The following is a 16513-nucleotide window of genomic DNA, read 5'->3' on the forward strand; positions in this document are numbered from 1 at the left end:
TTTTGCAAAGTATTGGATCGTGCGGCAGTGCACTCAACAAAGCAAGGAACAACCAGTTCCAGTTGAGATTGATGATGTCTGAAACAAAGGATATGATAGCAAAGTGCATTACTGGGTTGTTGGGTTTTTTTTGGGGGGGGGGAGGGAGAAATCACTTGACATACATTAAGTCCACAACTTAAGTGACGGTTATGTTCTGGGGATTGCACCTAAAACTAAAATTGTGTATAGTGAAAACCCATTGGGTTAAATGGTGGGTGAATATTGCCATAGTTACTGTACATTTTCCAGAACCTTTCTCCCTCTTTATTTTTTCTTTTGCAGTGTGCATAAAGCTGAATAAGCACAAGTTAAATGCATGTAAGTTGCGGGCTTACTGTACTGTGAAAGGAAAGCAGCAAACATAAAGTTGAATCATTCCTACTGATAGGAAGTTTCTTTGAATTCTAGGACTTATGACACTTATGATACACTTATGTACATGCATCTATTATAAGGTTGTCTGAAAGCTCTAGACATTGTGAAGCTGGGCACATGACCGTCCTCAGACCATTTCAGGTGGGCCTCAGTGCCAGAGGCTGTCCAGGGCCTCTTCGCTTGTCTGCCCTGCTCCATAGCCATTCCATAGCCTTATGGTTAGACCAGTGTCCATATGAGAAACTCCTTGCTTGCTGAGTAAAGGAGACAGATGAAGGGAAGGAAGTTCTTCCTCTGAAAGAAAAGAGCCACAAGACCTGTTGAAAGAAAGTAGAAAGGGAGATAAAAGGCTAATTATCATAATTGTTAATATTAATAATAAGAAGAAATAAACTCTGAATAATAATTATTAATAAATTTGGAACTTAAAGGAAGGTCATAAGAGTAGAAAGCTGTAAGAAGTTATTAAATAAACTGGTAGCCTGGAATGGAAGGAAATAAAGTACAGGTGGAGTTTGAAAGGAAAATGGGAGAAGAAATCACAGATTGATAAAAATACTTTGAAAGTTTTCTGAGAGTGGGAAGGGGGAAATGTAAAAGAAAAAGCATTCTCCGCTTAGAGCCTCTGGATCAGGAAATTCTACCCAAAATGGGGAGGCTGAGTTACAATACATTGAGAGTAAATGTCTTTACTTATCTTGAGAAACACTGAGCTATGGAATTCCTTGGCACAAAAAAATGCTGTGGCAAAGAATTTAGTAATTTCCGAAGACGGATTAGATATTAGTAGAAAGAGAAAGTAATTCCCAATTGTAAACACCTTTGACGGGTTTTGTTTTCTGTAAACTACTTGGAAGTGGTTGTTGTCTTTAACAACCAAGCAGTTATATACGTTTAATGAAGTAAATAAAATTATGACACACTCTGCCGCCATCTGCCACCATTTTGTGGCTGACACTGCCCTTACACTACCATTTTATGACTGATGGGCCTCTCTAATTTTCAGCTGGCTCAAGCCTATGGATAGAAGGTTCAAGGCCTGAACCCAGTTGGTTTAACTAAACTTTTAGTAGTGTGTCATTCCAATTTATTATGTACATGAGCATACCATAGTAAATATTATTTTGCTTTCTGATAGCAGGCAAAGATACATAGCTATATTAAGAACAATGAGTAAACAGCAGATTTGAAATGGCAGCCATTTTGAAATCACTCAGTGATGTTGTGTGTTAAAACAGTACTGTATATTAGCTTCACGTGGTTAAAGAACAACAGCATAACACCATAGCTATTTGAGGTACTAAAGCTTATGTTCTGTAAGTGCTGTATATTAGTTTCACACCCTGCTGAAGAACAAAGGTATAGAATGCACAATAAATTTGTTTAATTTTAACATTACTGTATTCTATCATGTTTTTAAGTGGACCTTTGGTTTTGTCAATGGATCTGTATAAATGAATACCATGTATAATCTGCAAACTGAACCAGTGTCTTGGGGCTAATATAGTTTCATCATGTTAAAGCTTCTGATCATTCCTTCATACCTTTCTATTTTTGAAACACAGGCTTTGACAAAGGCTTCTCATGGTTTCAGCACATTTATTTTACAGCATATTTTATTTATTATACATTTCCACACAGAATACAGTGGGACAATCCCAGGTGAATGGGTAAACGGGAACACTAACCCCAGTTAGTTGGAAGTAGTTGACATAGTGAATTTGGTGGGATTCGTATTTGAAAACACACACAATAAAGATTGCTTTGGGTGTCTACCATCCTCTGCACACTGACTGCATGTGACTTTGAAGGTGCAGAACCTGTTTCCCGCTTTTTAAGGTTTTTCTACAACTTTCAGGGACTTTGAATGCTTATGAGAGAACTATGCAGAAAACTGTACTGTCAAAATACATAGTCTCTACTCCTGTTAAAGCTCTTAGGGCAGGACTCCTGCAATACTATCGCATAGCCAAAACGGGCTCTTTTTTAAGCGAGAAGGAGGAATCAAAGGATATTCCCAAGCTGTCAATTCTTCGTTGTCACATGGACAAAGCGGGAGGGTGGAGGAAACAACAACGAAAAGGGCCGCTTTAGCGCCCTCCCCCTGCGGAATCGGAACAAGAAAATTAAAGGTTCGGACACCCCTGTTTTTAGACATTGGTGCGGCTCTCAGCCCCTGTGCATTAGGGGAATCGTAGTATTCCGTTCTAGGAAAGCTCGGCTCGTGAAGAACCACCCGGCGAGCGCGATGCCTTTCGGGAGTCGCAGTTCTACAGCCTTGTCAACGTTTGCTTTCGCGGCGTGTGGACTCCAGCTCCCGGGAGCCTTTGCGAAGGGAGCTGATGACATCCGCGCTCCCGTTGCATTGTGGGGGAACCGGCAGCGTGGAGTGGAGGAGGCTCGAGCCGTGAGAGCAGCTGTTGGCTGAAGAAGCTCGGGAGCGATGACGGTGAATACGGCAGTTGATTTTGGGTGGTCGCGGATGAGGGGGGCAGTAGTTTGGGGGGGGGGTCCGGCTTGGACCAGAAAATGGACCCCTCTCCTGCAAGCAGAAGGGAATGGAGGAAGGCCGACCAGCCACCGACCCCCCTCCCTTCCTATGGGCTTCCTATTGCAGTGACAGCTCCGTTAGCATTTCCATGTCAAATCGCTAAATGTGTTTCACGCCAGGCAAGCAAGTTGCATATGCTTATTTTAAGATACATAATAGAAAATAGCTTATTTGTCGGGGTTGTGATTGGGTCTAGTATTCCCGTTATGCGGTGGGCTCCATTAGATTGACTCAAATTCAAGAAACAGTAGATATTAATCTGCGAAGTTTCCCTTCAAGTGTCTTTTACCTCTTACCCTGAGGTATCCCATTATTTATTGTTTAGAATAGTTGGACATACTGTATTATAGAAGGTCTCACGATTTTAAAAGAATCCTAAAGTCATTGTTAAAAATCCTCAGCAGTAGTGCTGTGGAGAAGGGTTGAGATTTTATGCTGGAAACTCCTTTTCCTTCCTGAACGGTATCATGTCAGCATAGTTTCGTGGCTGAACGTTGCGCCTTTAATAGTAAAGTAGATGAGAGAACCATGGCGAATACAGCTTGCCATTTAGAGATGATAAAAGCTGTATTTATTGAAGTTATATATTTTATGCAACTGTTAAAGATATAAAATCCCATCCTGGTTCATCTCCTTCATCATCTCTGAGCTCTGCTTTTTATGGGGAAAGTGACAGTTGTGTAAGCCATTTAACAAAAGATGGCATGCTTGTTAGGGTCTTCAGACAAAATTTGTTGCCACAGCTTTGTCTAAAGGTTGTATTGATGGACAATTTGTATTAAGTCTTATGCACAGTATTTTATAGATACCTTATGGTGTCTTGCCTTATTTTACTGGCCCCTTATTAGCAACATTAGAGTTTCTTTCCTGAGAAAGGCCAGTGGTCTTGAGCCTTTTGGGGTGGGACAGCCCCTCTACATTATTGATGTGGCTGATCTGCTGAAAGTGAACATCATAAATTCATTTCTGAGGTATAATACATTGCATCAAAAGTTGTGAGTCTGTGTCAAGGAGCTTTCATTTTAAATGTAAGATGCCTGTTTTCAAACTAGATTAATGATCATGGAAATAGGCGAGTTGGGTCTTTTTGTATTGCTATATTAGCTGCATCTACATTGGCTTCTAGTATGTTTGTGGCCCCAACTTAAAGTGCTAGTTATTGCTTTGAAAGTTCCATATGTTTTAGGATCTGCAAAACTGCCTTCTCCAGCCTGAATCTGCCCACATATTATGGTCAATGTAGAGATCATATTATATTTTCAGGATAATAATAATTTATTTTTTATATGCCACCCATCAGACTGGGTTACCCCAACCACTCTGGGTGGTTTCCAACAAATTAAAACACAGTAAGAAATCAAGCATTAGTGAGGATGCAAGGCGGGTGGTGGTGATGGCAGTGACGATGACAACTTCTGAATGCTTTCTACCCCTGGTTCATCTATATAATGTGCTAATTGCTTCAAATGTAATAAATCTGATGTGTTTGTGGTAACACTAGTCCGACTGCTCTTTGCCTCATTAACCAATAATATGACAGGCTGGGCTCAAATTTTTCATGCTCTTCTAGTCAGGAAGAATTGTCCGATTGTGCTTGAGCTTGCATAGCACCTCAGTCTCCAATTTAAAGCCACCAAGACTATCCAGCTGATGAAATGTAGTTAGAGTATGACAGATTAAAATTAATTTCGTTTCAGTGCTGTCAGTTAATACGTTGCAAAATAGTTTTGTGCAGATGAGCATTTTGTAATTAGATGTTACCTGTGTGTGTATTTCTTCTAGAGCTTCAAGCAAAAGTATCTGCATTGTAAAAGTCACTTGCTTTCACACTTTCTGTGCCTGGGCATTACTTTAATTCTTAAATTGTATCTTTTTCCAAGAGAAAACCTTTTCAGTTATACTTTTTTATTTAAAAGCAACCCCAAACCATATTTGAGACAGTGATGTAATTACGGGCTAATTAACCAGACTAAGAAAGCTCTAAAATTTTGTCACACTTTTGACAGACACCTTGTTTAGTCATCCTTGTAACTGAGTCCCTAACTGTCCCCATTTATTTCCTCCTGCAGACATGAGTGCATTGTTTAAGGGGATAGGTAGGGTTAAAGTTCTAAACTAGGCACAATGTTTTGATAAGGGCAACGCCTACATTACTTCTCTGAAATGGGATAGCTCAGTACCTCAATGTGGTCCAGTGCCTTTTCTGTCCAGAGTGTGCAGAAATGCATCAGACTCTGAAGATCACATAATAAACTCTGAAGAGAGCCTCATATTGCACACTGCCGATAATAATAATAAATTTTAAAATGTGTTTATTTATTATTTTCCTTTTGCATATGTCTCAAGGTGATATACATAATAATGCCAGACATTTTGCTTATTAAAGATGTCAAGATGAAGGTTTTTAATGCGTGGCAGCAACTAATAAATGAGTTTTCTGGCAAACTGACCTTGACATCTTGCAGAATTGATCATTCCAAAAAACATACACTAGGATCTAAGCTAATATGGAAGCAAGGATAGAAATTTAAAGTATTTTCCTGTAAATGCTCATAACTACTTTTTAATGCAGTAACCTTGAACAATGTATAGGAAACATCTTACTTGATGAATGTTGTGGAGGGTGTGTGATAGGTTCTGTACATAGTGGATTGTAATATTCCAGTGAGATTCTGTGTAGGCGTTTATTGACTTTTAAACTAATCACTTGCTCTAATAGATTTGTTTTCTTCCTTAAGGAACGGAAGGGGACAGCTAAAGTGGACTTCTTGAAGGCAATTGAAAAGGAAATCCAAAAGAAGTGGCATGATGAGGGAGCATTTGAAGTTAACGCAGCAGATGCTGCAAACCACAAAAGGTGGGGATACTCTTTCCAGAATTATGACAAAAACTAGAGGGGGGAATGTGCAGAATATTGAAGGTTTGGTTCACTGTGGCTTTTGAGGAGCCTGAATTGGAATCGGTGTCTTGAGTCTCAGTTGTACCTGTTTGGTTGACTTTGCATGCCATTGTGAGTTCACATTTGGATAACTATGGCAATTAGCACCATTAAAATACCTGAACAGCCACTGAGGAGATTCCAACCAGTTTTTTTTAATGTCAGTTTTTTTCTCTAGCATGAAAACTTGAGCTATTTGTACATTTGTATCAACAGTTGCATTGTGTTCTTAAAGAGCTATGCAGTCTATAAAAGAATTTTATTGTAACACTATAGACTTGGTATAGTTCTAGAATATTAGTAAATGTTGTCCACAATTTTGATATTACTTTAGGAAGTGTTTAACCTGTTTTTTGTAGAAATTGTGTGTCTCCAGCATCAACACGATTCAGAAGTCTCAGTGAGGGAAAAACTGGGGAAGATGCCATTCATGCAAATAGCAATTTTGTGAATGATCTACCTATCTATCATCTACTTACCGTAAATTTCGCTCTATAACACGCAGATTTTTTCTCCTAAAAAGTAAGGTGAAATGTCTGTGCGTGTTATAGAGCGAATGTGTGGTCCCTGGATCTGACTCTCCGGCGCTAAGGGGCAAAATAGGCAAAAATAAGGCAAAAATAAGATCGGGCGGCGGGCGGGCGGAGGGAAGGCGGAAGCTGTTGCTTTCCTGCATTCTGCCTCAGGGTCTTACTGCCCACCCGCTTCTGTTGCTGCGTTTGCTCAAACTCAACAAAGAGCAGGGAATCCCCTGCCCTCCTGGCAAGCAGAGGGTTAAGGAAATGATCGAGTCCTTCCGTGCAGGCTCCAGCCCACCACCTCCTCCTCTCCGTGCTCTAGGGACTCGCAGGCAGCCGAAAAACACGCAAGTGGGAGAGAGAGAGAGAGAGAGAGAGGGCTGGCTTGGGTGGGGTGAAGGGGACTTTTGCTTTACAATGGTAGGTTTCTCATTTCTTTTCCAAAAGCAGAGAGCCCTGCCCCCAGGCCCCCTCCAAATTACAGCTTCTCCAAGCAATGTACTGCTGGAGGGAGACAGTATGCTTGTTTGGAAGATAAACCCTGCTTCCCTGCTCGTAAGTAACAGCAGGCTGGATTGCAGAGTGAGACATGGAAATCTCTGGATTTATATGCTGTATATCAAATATCTTAATCTATACTTTCTAACGCGGCAGGTAAATCAGAATCTCCTGAGCCAGGAGGATTACAGCATCTCTCCTCTCCCCTTCATTAAAAGCCTAATACTCTTCTTTGAAGAAGTATAACGTGAGAATGTTTTTTATATATATTTTTTAAAGTTCATTTCCTCATTGTGCGCTATACACTGATAATTGCTGCCACAATAACAATTGATTGAAAATGGAATTTAGTCCCCCCCCCCCCCCATAGAGAGCTGTTCTTCAAACGTTTAGCCTTAATACAGTGGCTGATGTAATACCCTTCTGCTTCACTAGGCATTTTATATAGGGACATTAAAATTGATTTTCTACATCTTGGCAGATGAAAAAAACTGTGTTACATGCCCTATTGCCCAAAAGTGTGCAAGCACAGAGCAAAGGTTGCAGTGACAGAGGTGGCCAAAAAAGAAATACCGTAAATAAAAAAGAAATCATACTTCGTATATCCTGTCTGTTTTATCCTTAATAGGGACTTTTATAAGCATGGATCCACAGGATCTTTGCATTGGGTCACCCCAAATTCACCATCAGATAACATAGCATGTCCATGGCTACAGCCTGCACCAAAAAAATCACGCACCCACTGTTGCCTAGGGTCGCAGTGGTGCAAAAACGTGGTTACAAAGCATGGATCCACATGGATCCTCAGGATTTTTGCATTGGGCTACTCCAAACTCACTGTCAGATCACATGTCTGTGGCCACAGCATGAACCACAAAAATCATACATCCACTGTTTCATTTAGAATTTTTTTTTTCTTGTTTTCCTCCTCTAAAAACTATGTGCGTGTTATGGTCTGGTGTGTGTTATAGAGCGAAAAATACGGTATCTATCACCACCCCCATCCCGATTGGGACCATTCTGTTGTGTGGGGGAGTTGGGGGTGGGGGTAGGAAACCATCTCATTTAGTTTGCATTCAGTGAACTGAATAAATATGCATGGGATTGTAGCCTGAATGACGTAAGATTAAATTTTAACTGTGAATGGAAGAAGGTGTAAGGAGATTGTTGTGCATTTATGAAAGAAACTAAAACTTGATGCTCAGCTGGTAGCTTTTCCTTTTAAATCACTTTCTGAGTTGTATGCAGTGGTGGAAAGTGCATATAAAGCGGTGCATCCAATCTTCTTCAGCACCCCCTGTCCATTGCAATGGCTGGCACCCCTGAGACGCTGCTCCTGTGGATTGGAATACCCTTTAGAACAGTATATGATATAGCACAGAGAACAGCAGTGGGAAGCGGGGTGTTTGCAAAAATTACACAGCCCCTGTGCTTTTTGCTGGTGCAAAGTCACTACTGAATACAACCCTCTTTATAACATTCCATGTCAGTTTTAATTTGGACAGTAACCAAAGGTGATCATGAATAAATTAGGTTCTAGTTAACTGCACACAAAAAGAATTCTAATTATCCCACAAGTGGGGGAAGCTGTGGATGACCCTGTAGGCGGAGATAGTGAAGAACAGGAGCAGAAGACGGAAATTGGTTTAATGGGGTTCACCTCAACCCCAACAGTTATTTGGAGAGGACTTTTATGATTGTTGATGTGCATGTGTGAACATTATAATGATAAAATGCTCAAAACATTTTTACTTTGGAAGGCTAAAGTTTTGTTGTGATTTATGCTACTTTTCTGGTTTTTAATGCTGCAATGAAATTTTTAGTGCTCTATTTTATTTTTTTAAACATGTCACATGGGAAAAATGGTTTGAAAAGCAGGACATAAATATTTTTTTAAAATTTTGTTAATTGATTATGTACCCAGAAGGAGTTAGGGTTTTTTTCTATGCAACTTAAAAGATTTTAGGTGATTATCAGAAGAACATATTTAAAGAAAGTGCCAGTAGTGGCTTGTGATAGGTGTAGCAACTAGATATTACCTTCAAAGAACATTTCTATCACATAAGAGGGAAGACTTTTTCAAATATGATTCCTGCTATTCTACACATCTTTGTCATCTTCCTCTGGAGTTTTTATTTGCTTGGATGGACATTTAATCACTCATTTCAAGAAAACTCATATTTAATTGATGACAGTGCAATCCTATGCATTCATACTCAGAAGTTCTGCTGAGTGCAATATGATTTATTCCCTGGTGAGTGTGTTTAGAAGTGTAGTTTAAAACTGAATCTTTAGTTGGACGGCAGACCCAATTTATGACATTTTTAGTGTTCATACTGGAGTCAGTGCATTTGCCACAAGTGAAATGCCCTTTAGCAGGTACTGTGGTTGTATGCAACATCTTTCTTAAACATTTCTATATCACACATCCCTGAATAAGGGAATATAGAATTGTAGTATTTGTAATTTTTTAGTTTAGTTTCTGCAGATCATTTGATGCACATTTTTTTGTTTTGCAATCTCCATTCAGCAATGGCAAGTACTTTGCCACCTTTCCGTATCCATACATGAATGGCCGGCTTCATCTAGGACACACGTTTTCCGTATCCAAATGTGAGGTAAGAAATTTTCCTTGTTAGCAACAAGCCTCACCAGGGAAAATAAGTCCTTGAGCCATTTAAATGTAGGCCAACTTTTTCTAGCCTGGTGACCTCCAGATGTTGTTGGAGCACACCTGCCATTCTCCCTGCCTATTGGCCATTTGGCTAAGTCTGAGGGTTAAAAGAGTGCAAAACATCTGGAGGGCACCAGGTTGGGGAAGGCTGCTGTAGACTGGCCTAGAAAGCTCACTCTTGCATATTATCTGTGTCTCAGAGCAAGAAGTGCTCTGAGACACATATATAGAGGGGCGTCCTCAGTGATTTATATCACTGTTGACACTCTTCAGAGATCCGCTTACACAACACAGTTTTCAAATATTTGCAAGATGTTTTTATTTGTGCTTATCCTGACTGGGGGGTAAATGGAGGTTTTAGCAGTTGTTAAAGTTTTATTTCTCGTAACCTGGTCAGATAACGTGTTTTATATTAACTTAAAAATATGTATTGTTCCCAGTGCGGAGATTTTGAGATGGAGCAAACAAAAAATTTAAATCACTGTAGAATTTTTCTTTGCTCTAGGGAGTAGAAGCTCTCTAAAATCTCCGTTGTGAAGACATCAGGCTGTATCCAACAAAGTCATTGAGCTCAGGCAATGATTTGCCCTGGGGCAGATTGCAGGGGGTGGAGTAGGGAAGAGAGGGAGAGGAAATTCCATAGCATGAGCAGAAGTCGTTCTATGAACTCAGTAACTTAGCTGGGAATTAATAACTTTGCTTTTTCTGTTCCTTTCAAATTGTGTGTTGTAGCAGTTGTAGTACCACAAATAGCAGAAGGAAAGTGTGTGTCTTAAAAGCATTTCCAATGTTTACAACTAAATGCAAGCACTTCTTAATACTTCTAAACCACCTATTTGTGTTTGATCCCACCCATTTTTCCAGTCCTGCATGCTCTCCCCCTCCCTTTATTTTTCTTGAAACTCGGAAGCTTACTTGATATATGCTATATTATTGTCATTGTGATCCTGTTTCCCACAGTTTGCAGTTGGGTACCAGAAACTAAAAGGAAAAAGCTGCTTGTTCCCTTTTGGACTACATTGTACAGGCATGCCTATTAAGGTAAAATTGGGGTTTTGTTTTCTTCTTCTTGCTTTTTGGCTCTTATGCTATATGACTTTTTCTAAAAATAAAATATATTTTTTTAAACCATTCCATCTTTGTAGCAGGGGTACACAGATTCTGAGTTTAGAAACAAAGTGGTGTGTGTGTGACATGTTTTAGATTTGGAGATCAGTAGGTATAAAACATGCACATAGGTGTGTTGTGGTAAAAAATTCTGGTTTAGCATAGCTGTTTGAATGAGTTCTTTGTCATAGTAATCAGTACTCATGTGAGTGGCATAGCAGTTGCTTCCATATATGGGTTTAAAATTTTCTCAGGACCTGCAGATCTGTTAGGTGTGCTGAAGGGTTTGGGCACCTAGTGGGATTTTTAATTCTCTCTCCCCCCCCCCCTTTGAACATGTCACATTCTGTTTCCCCTCTGCTTCAAAAACAGTTTGCTAGGAATAGCAAGCAGATGTTCGACCACTCATTCCAAGTCTCTGTTACATGAAAGTAGTTACATGGTCCTTTGGATCCCTGACCATAATGTCCTAGTATCTCCCGTGTTTCTGGTATCATGAAGAAAATGTAGTAGAGCAACAGCTTGTTTATTTCTATAGCTTCTAGTAAGTTAGCTCTAATTGCTGATGCAGAGCATTTCTTTTCATCATTTCATTTTGAAGCAAAAATGAAGAGACTCGTTCTTTAAAATTTTTGCACACCATAACTGAGCCAGCCAGCCAGCCCTTTGAGGGACTGGCATGGCAGATCACTTACTACGCTGTCAACTTCAATTGAAGATGTGATGCCAGGTTTGGAATTGCAGAGGAAAAAACACCAGGAAGCATCCACAAAATGAACCGTCAAAACGAGAGACCAAGTGCCAGAATGCTGATGAATATTTATTGTTAAATGAATATTTATTGGTAGCCTGGCGTGTTTCAGCCAAAAGTCTGCCTTTAGGGGCTTTATATACTTGCACAGATATCTGGAATCTGCACAAGCAAATAAGCATATTGGACCACCAATAAATATTAATCAGCATCCTGACACCTGGCTTTTCTTTTTGGCAGCAAGTTTGGAATTGCCAAAATATTTTATCCCAAGCCTTGCATGGTTGAATCATTGATCCATCTATACTAACTGAGTCACTCTGGATTTTCCCATAGGCATGTGCTGATAAGTTGAAAAGAGAAATGGAGCTGTATGGCTGTCCACCAGAATTCCCCGATGAAGAGGAGGAGGAAGAGGAAGTGCCAAAGGGGGAAGAAGTGGTCATCAAAGACAAAGCTAAAGGCAAAAAGGTATAATTTAAAATATAAATGCTTTATGGTGCAGTTGTAAGATTGTTTGCATCTCGGGGTACCGATGTAGACTTGCATATATCGCCCATAAATGTGCAAAAAATTAATGGGCATGTTCATGCTACACTTATGAATATAATAAAACTGACATAGTTCGTCTGCTTTACTTTGTCTATTTACTTTGCTTTCTTATTTTCTTTGAAGAGTAAGGCTGCTGCCAAGACTGGCTCTTCAAAGTATCAATGGGGGATCATGAAATCTTTAGGTCTCTCTGATGAAGAAATAGTGAAATTTTCAGAGGCTGAACATTGGATTGATTATTTCCCACCCCAGGCTATTCAAGATTTAAAGAGCATGGGACTGAAGGTACTTGTTTATTCTAAAAGTATAACTTTTAAAAAGTCTTTCTCTTAGGTTAATTTATTTCCTCTGAGTGACCCTGTGATGTTATGCTGTAGATCTTTTAGAAAGAAAATGTTGAGTCACAAAGTTTGACATCAGCTGTAACAGTGTTTCATAAACAACTGCCTACTTATAGCAAATGTTTTGGTTGTTCTTATTTAGAGGGGAAATAGCCTTGAAATATTGAGTTACATCAGCAGTTATTGTTGCAGGAATTCTGAAGTTGGAAACGTTTACTTTTTCCGTTTTGAACGACTAATGTCTATGGCATATGACTTTTTGTTTTTGAAAGTCCCCTAGCTTTTATATTCATCTTGCCATGCCACATAGAATGGAGGCGATGCGGTTCTAAAGTCCTCTTGGAATTAGTTTCACAATTTGTGAGAACTCTTGATGGTGACGCAGAGTTTCCATATAAACTTTTGGAACATCATGCAACTCCTCATTTTTATGAACTTCTAGGTAGACTGGAGACGCTCCTTTGTCACCACTGATGTCAACCCCTATTACGATTCTTTTGTACGATGGCAATTTCTAACTCTGAGGGAAAGAAATAAAGTTAAATTTGGGAAACGGTAAGATAGTCCTTTAATATATTCGTTCTATAAAACTTGAAGAATTGATTGACGTATCCTCTTGCTTAGCAGTGTGTACCATTTCATAAACGTGGCCTGGGGAATTCTTTGATTATAGGCTTTCTGAGCTCACCAGTCCAATAGCCAATAGCTTCTTTGGTGTGAGTGCTTGTGGATAATTCTGTCAAATGTTGGAGAGTACATGTGCACCTTTAAACTTTGACTGAATTATCCCATTTATGAAATGAGAATTATTGACATGATCAGTAGTTTCCTTTTCAAATGAAGTAAAATAAATGATCAAATTAATAAAAGCAATTGTCAAAATGGCAAATTATTATCCTGCATTTTGTAAATGAGTAGATCATTAATTATATTGGTACAGGTGCTGTTGTTTTGCACCACGAGAACCAGAGTGGTCATGTGATATACACCTGCTTCTATACTGACTAGATAGATGGCATTCTATTTCAGTAAAGTAATAAAGAGAGCCTATGTTAGCCAAGTATTTTGACTTAGATTGAGGATCTTCTGTGGGAAGTGAAAGCCAAATAGAAAACAAGAAACAGTGCCCTCTTCAGTCCTGTCTAGATAGTAGCTTTCTCCTTGAAATTATTCAGCTATGAGGAAACCATTGAGAGCGTCTGAATTTCATTTTAAGCTGGCATTGTGACCTAAACACAAAGGATTTCCTGTTCATTCTCTCTTGCACTTATCTAAATAATGTATTTAATTTGTCTTTTAGATACACCATTTATTCTCCAAAAGATGGACAACCATGCATGGATCATGACAGGCAAACCGGGGAGGTAACAAAGGATGTTTGATTCATTTGACTGCTAATGATATACTGCATTTGGACTGAAGAAAATAAAGCATTTACAGTCTATTTGAATCCTCACTTAATTAATTTAAATATCTAAATGAGAACCTAAAGGGGTTTAGGTAAATTCTGCACAGAAGTCTTGTAGAAATAGTTTGATATGGAAGCAGGAATAAGTTTTTTATTGAGAGCAAAAAAGGACAAAAATAAGAAATTCCATTGGTCAATCTATTTAGATCTTGACCAGTGCATTTGTTTAACTGGAAGCTTGCATTTTTATGTTAGATTTTTCCACACAATCCCCACTTATTTATTTTAGCTTTCTGAAAGTTTTATCTTAGAAAGGATACATCATGGGTTATCTTAACTGCTGTCAATTAATAGGGATAGTTGCTGACATGCAGTCCATTCTAGTTTGCCGCTGGGCATCTGATCAGACTGAATAGTGGAAGTGGCGTGCTCATTATTGTTCATGTATTGTCTCTTAGGGTGTCGGACCTCAAGAATACACACTAATCAAAATGAAGGTGGTCGAACCTTATCCTGTAAAGCTAAGGTAATTATCCGCATCTTGGCTAATAAGTCTTTTTTGCATTGCGAGGTTAATTTGATTAGGAATCTCATAGATTATATTTATTATATAGAAACTGTCAGAAATAAAGGGGTAGAATTTCTAATACATAGTTTTAACTCCTCACACGTTTTCCCTTGGGGGACTTCCTTGGGAATTGTCATATCCTCAAATACTTTTCTTAATGCTGTATTGTTTTTAACACTTGATTGGAAGCCGCCCGGAGTGGCTGGGGAAACTCAGCCAGATGGGCGGGGTATAAATAATAAATTATTATTAAATTATTATTATTATTATTATTATTATTATTATTATTATTAGACAACTTCTCCTTTCTTTTCACAGTGGCCTTAAAGGAAAGAATATCTTCCTAGTAGCTGCAACTCTGAGACCGGAGACCATGTTTGGGCAGACTAATTGCTGGGTTCGCCCTGATATGAAGTATATTGGCTTTGAGACCCTGAATGGGGATATTTTTATTTGCACACAGAGAGCTGCCAGGAATATGTCCTACCAGGGCTTTACAAAAACTAATGGTGTAGTTCCAGTCGTGAAGGAGCTGATGGGAGAGGTGAGCAATGGTGTCATCTATTGTTAATGTGATTCATGAGGCAGAGGATGTGCCCTTATACGGGCAGGCGAACTTTGAGAAATGTTTAACTTGGAACTTGCAAATTCCACTAGTGCAGAAATGGCTAAGCAAGCCCTCCAGATGTTGTTGGAATCTCCACGTAATCTTGAAAATAAAAGTGGAGTCATCTTCAGAACCATGTGGTTAAAATGATACCGTGCTAAAGGGCAAATTCTCATACAAAAGCATAGCACTGCAAAAATGTATGTTTTGTATGCATACATATATAACAGAAATCTGCTACTTAATGCCTTACTCAGCTGTTGTGGTCTGGTTTCCGTGCCTTCCCTAGCATTTCTCTGCTGCATTTGACCTTTTTGTAAGCACAAAAAGTAAAATATTGTGACTTGGTTTCAGAGAAACTCTGTGTAAATGAAGGCACTAGGATGTTTCATTTGTAAGTGATCCTATGGCCATAATGTGGGAGTCACCTCATCTTTAAAAATATTTCTTTTTTTGAGTAGGAGATCCTTGGAGCTGCCCTCTCTGCCCCTCTAACATCCTATAAAGTTATCTACACTCTTCCTATGTTGACTATTAAAGAAGATAAAGGTAAGGTTGCTGCACCTTCTTCTGCATCAGTTGCATATTGTTTGCAGAAATAATTATTTTCTCATGGTGTAAGCCCATTCTATCCCATTTCTGCATTAATTCTTTTTTTAAAAAAATCAGTATGAAAATTCATATTTAAACACATGTTTAATAACAAGATACACATTTAAATATGTATTTCACACACATTTCTAAATGTATTCTATCCTCAAATATGAAATTTTCAAATTCCTTGTAATGTTTTTTAAAGCTGTGAACTATAGCACAAAAACTGGAGAGGTGTGAAATTGAAGGGTTTGGGAGGTGCAAATTAGGTCAGGTTGCTGAAAAATGCAGACCAAATGAAATTCTCCATCTGCACTAAACCAACATTTAGCGTGATGCGTACCAGATTGGCAGGTTTCTGGTTCACATGCCTCTCCCTTCCCGTCCTTCTACACTTCTGGAAAAAGGAGTTCAGAAGTTTTTGCTTTCAGTTTTGCTTAACTGTGGTTTAGTGTTTTGTGTAAACCAGCGCTGTGTTGTTGACATTAAATGCAGTTTATTTTCAAGTCAGATTGTTTCAAACAAACTATAGTTAATGTTAACCATGCTTGTTCCTGGCAGAATGTGAGAAACCTGTGGTAGGTTAATTGTGCTCTTCAACTCACCCAGGCAAGAACCATGCAACAATAATTTTGTAAATTCCTCCACTCCTCCTCCCTCTCCCATTCGTTTACTTCCATGACAGAGCCCATTAGAGAAAAGATAGTATCTTGCAGAGAAAATTACTTATTAAAAAAAACAGTAAAGTGAAAGAAGTAACTTTAAAGGCTACAGGTAAACAAGGGAGACATAACTAACAAAAGGAAGAATGAGTGGAGGAAGCGATGAAATTCATATCACGTGGTTCCTGCCTTGGTGAGTGGAAGAGACAATTAACCTGCTGTAGGCTGGCCCACTTATTCTGCCAGAAAACCACCAAGTAAACTTAAAGCAAGAGCTGTAGTTGCTTTTAAAAAGCTAACTCAGCCGTATGACTGAAATATGGGAAT

The 16513-nt window shown here is 39.0% G+C and overlaps 1 protein-coding gene across 2 annotated transcripts in view; it reads left to right on the plus strand.

The window, feature by feature from the left end:
- LARS1 (leucyl-tRNA synthetase 1) overlaps positions 1-16513 on the plus strand; it is a 44871-nt gene that overhangs the window by 638 nt on the left and 27720 nt on the right. The window contains exons 1-11 of one of the 2 annotated variants that reach the window (XM_028717909.2): positions 2723-2866; positions 5707-5825; positions 9453-9540; positions 10557-10637; positions 11791-11925; positions 12130-12291; positions 12790-12902; positions 13648-13711; positions 14214-14281; positions 14642-14867; positions 15392-15479. In XM_028717909.2, the coding sequence (XP_028573742.2) occupies positions 2861-2866; positions 5707-5825; positions 9453-9540; positions 10557-10637; positions 11791-11925; positions 12130-12291; positions 12790-12902; positions 13648-13711; positions 14214-14281; positions 14642-14867; positions 15392-15479 (1150 nt within the window). In that variant the 5' untranslated portion in view covers positions 2723-2860. Of the gene's footprint in view, positions 1-2722; positions 2867-5706; positions 5826-9452; positions 9541-10556; positions 10638-11790; positions 11926-12129; positions 12292-12789; positions 12903-13647; positions 13712-14213; positions 14282-14641; positions 14868-15391; positions 15480-16513 lie in introns of those variants that run through there. The other variant, XM_028717910.2, reaches the window with a different exon arrangement.

Source organism: Podarcis muralis, chromosome 2, assembly GCF_964188315.1.
Source record: "Podarcis muralis chromosome 2, rPodMur119.hap1.1, whole genome shotgun sequence".
NCBI lineage: Eukaryota > Metazoa > Chordata > Lepidosauria > Squamata > Lacertidae > Podarcis > Podarcis muralis.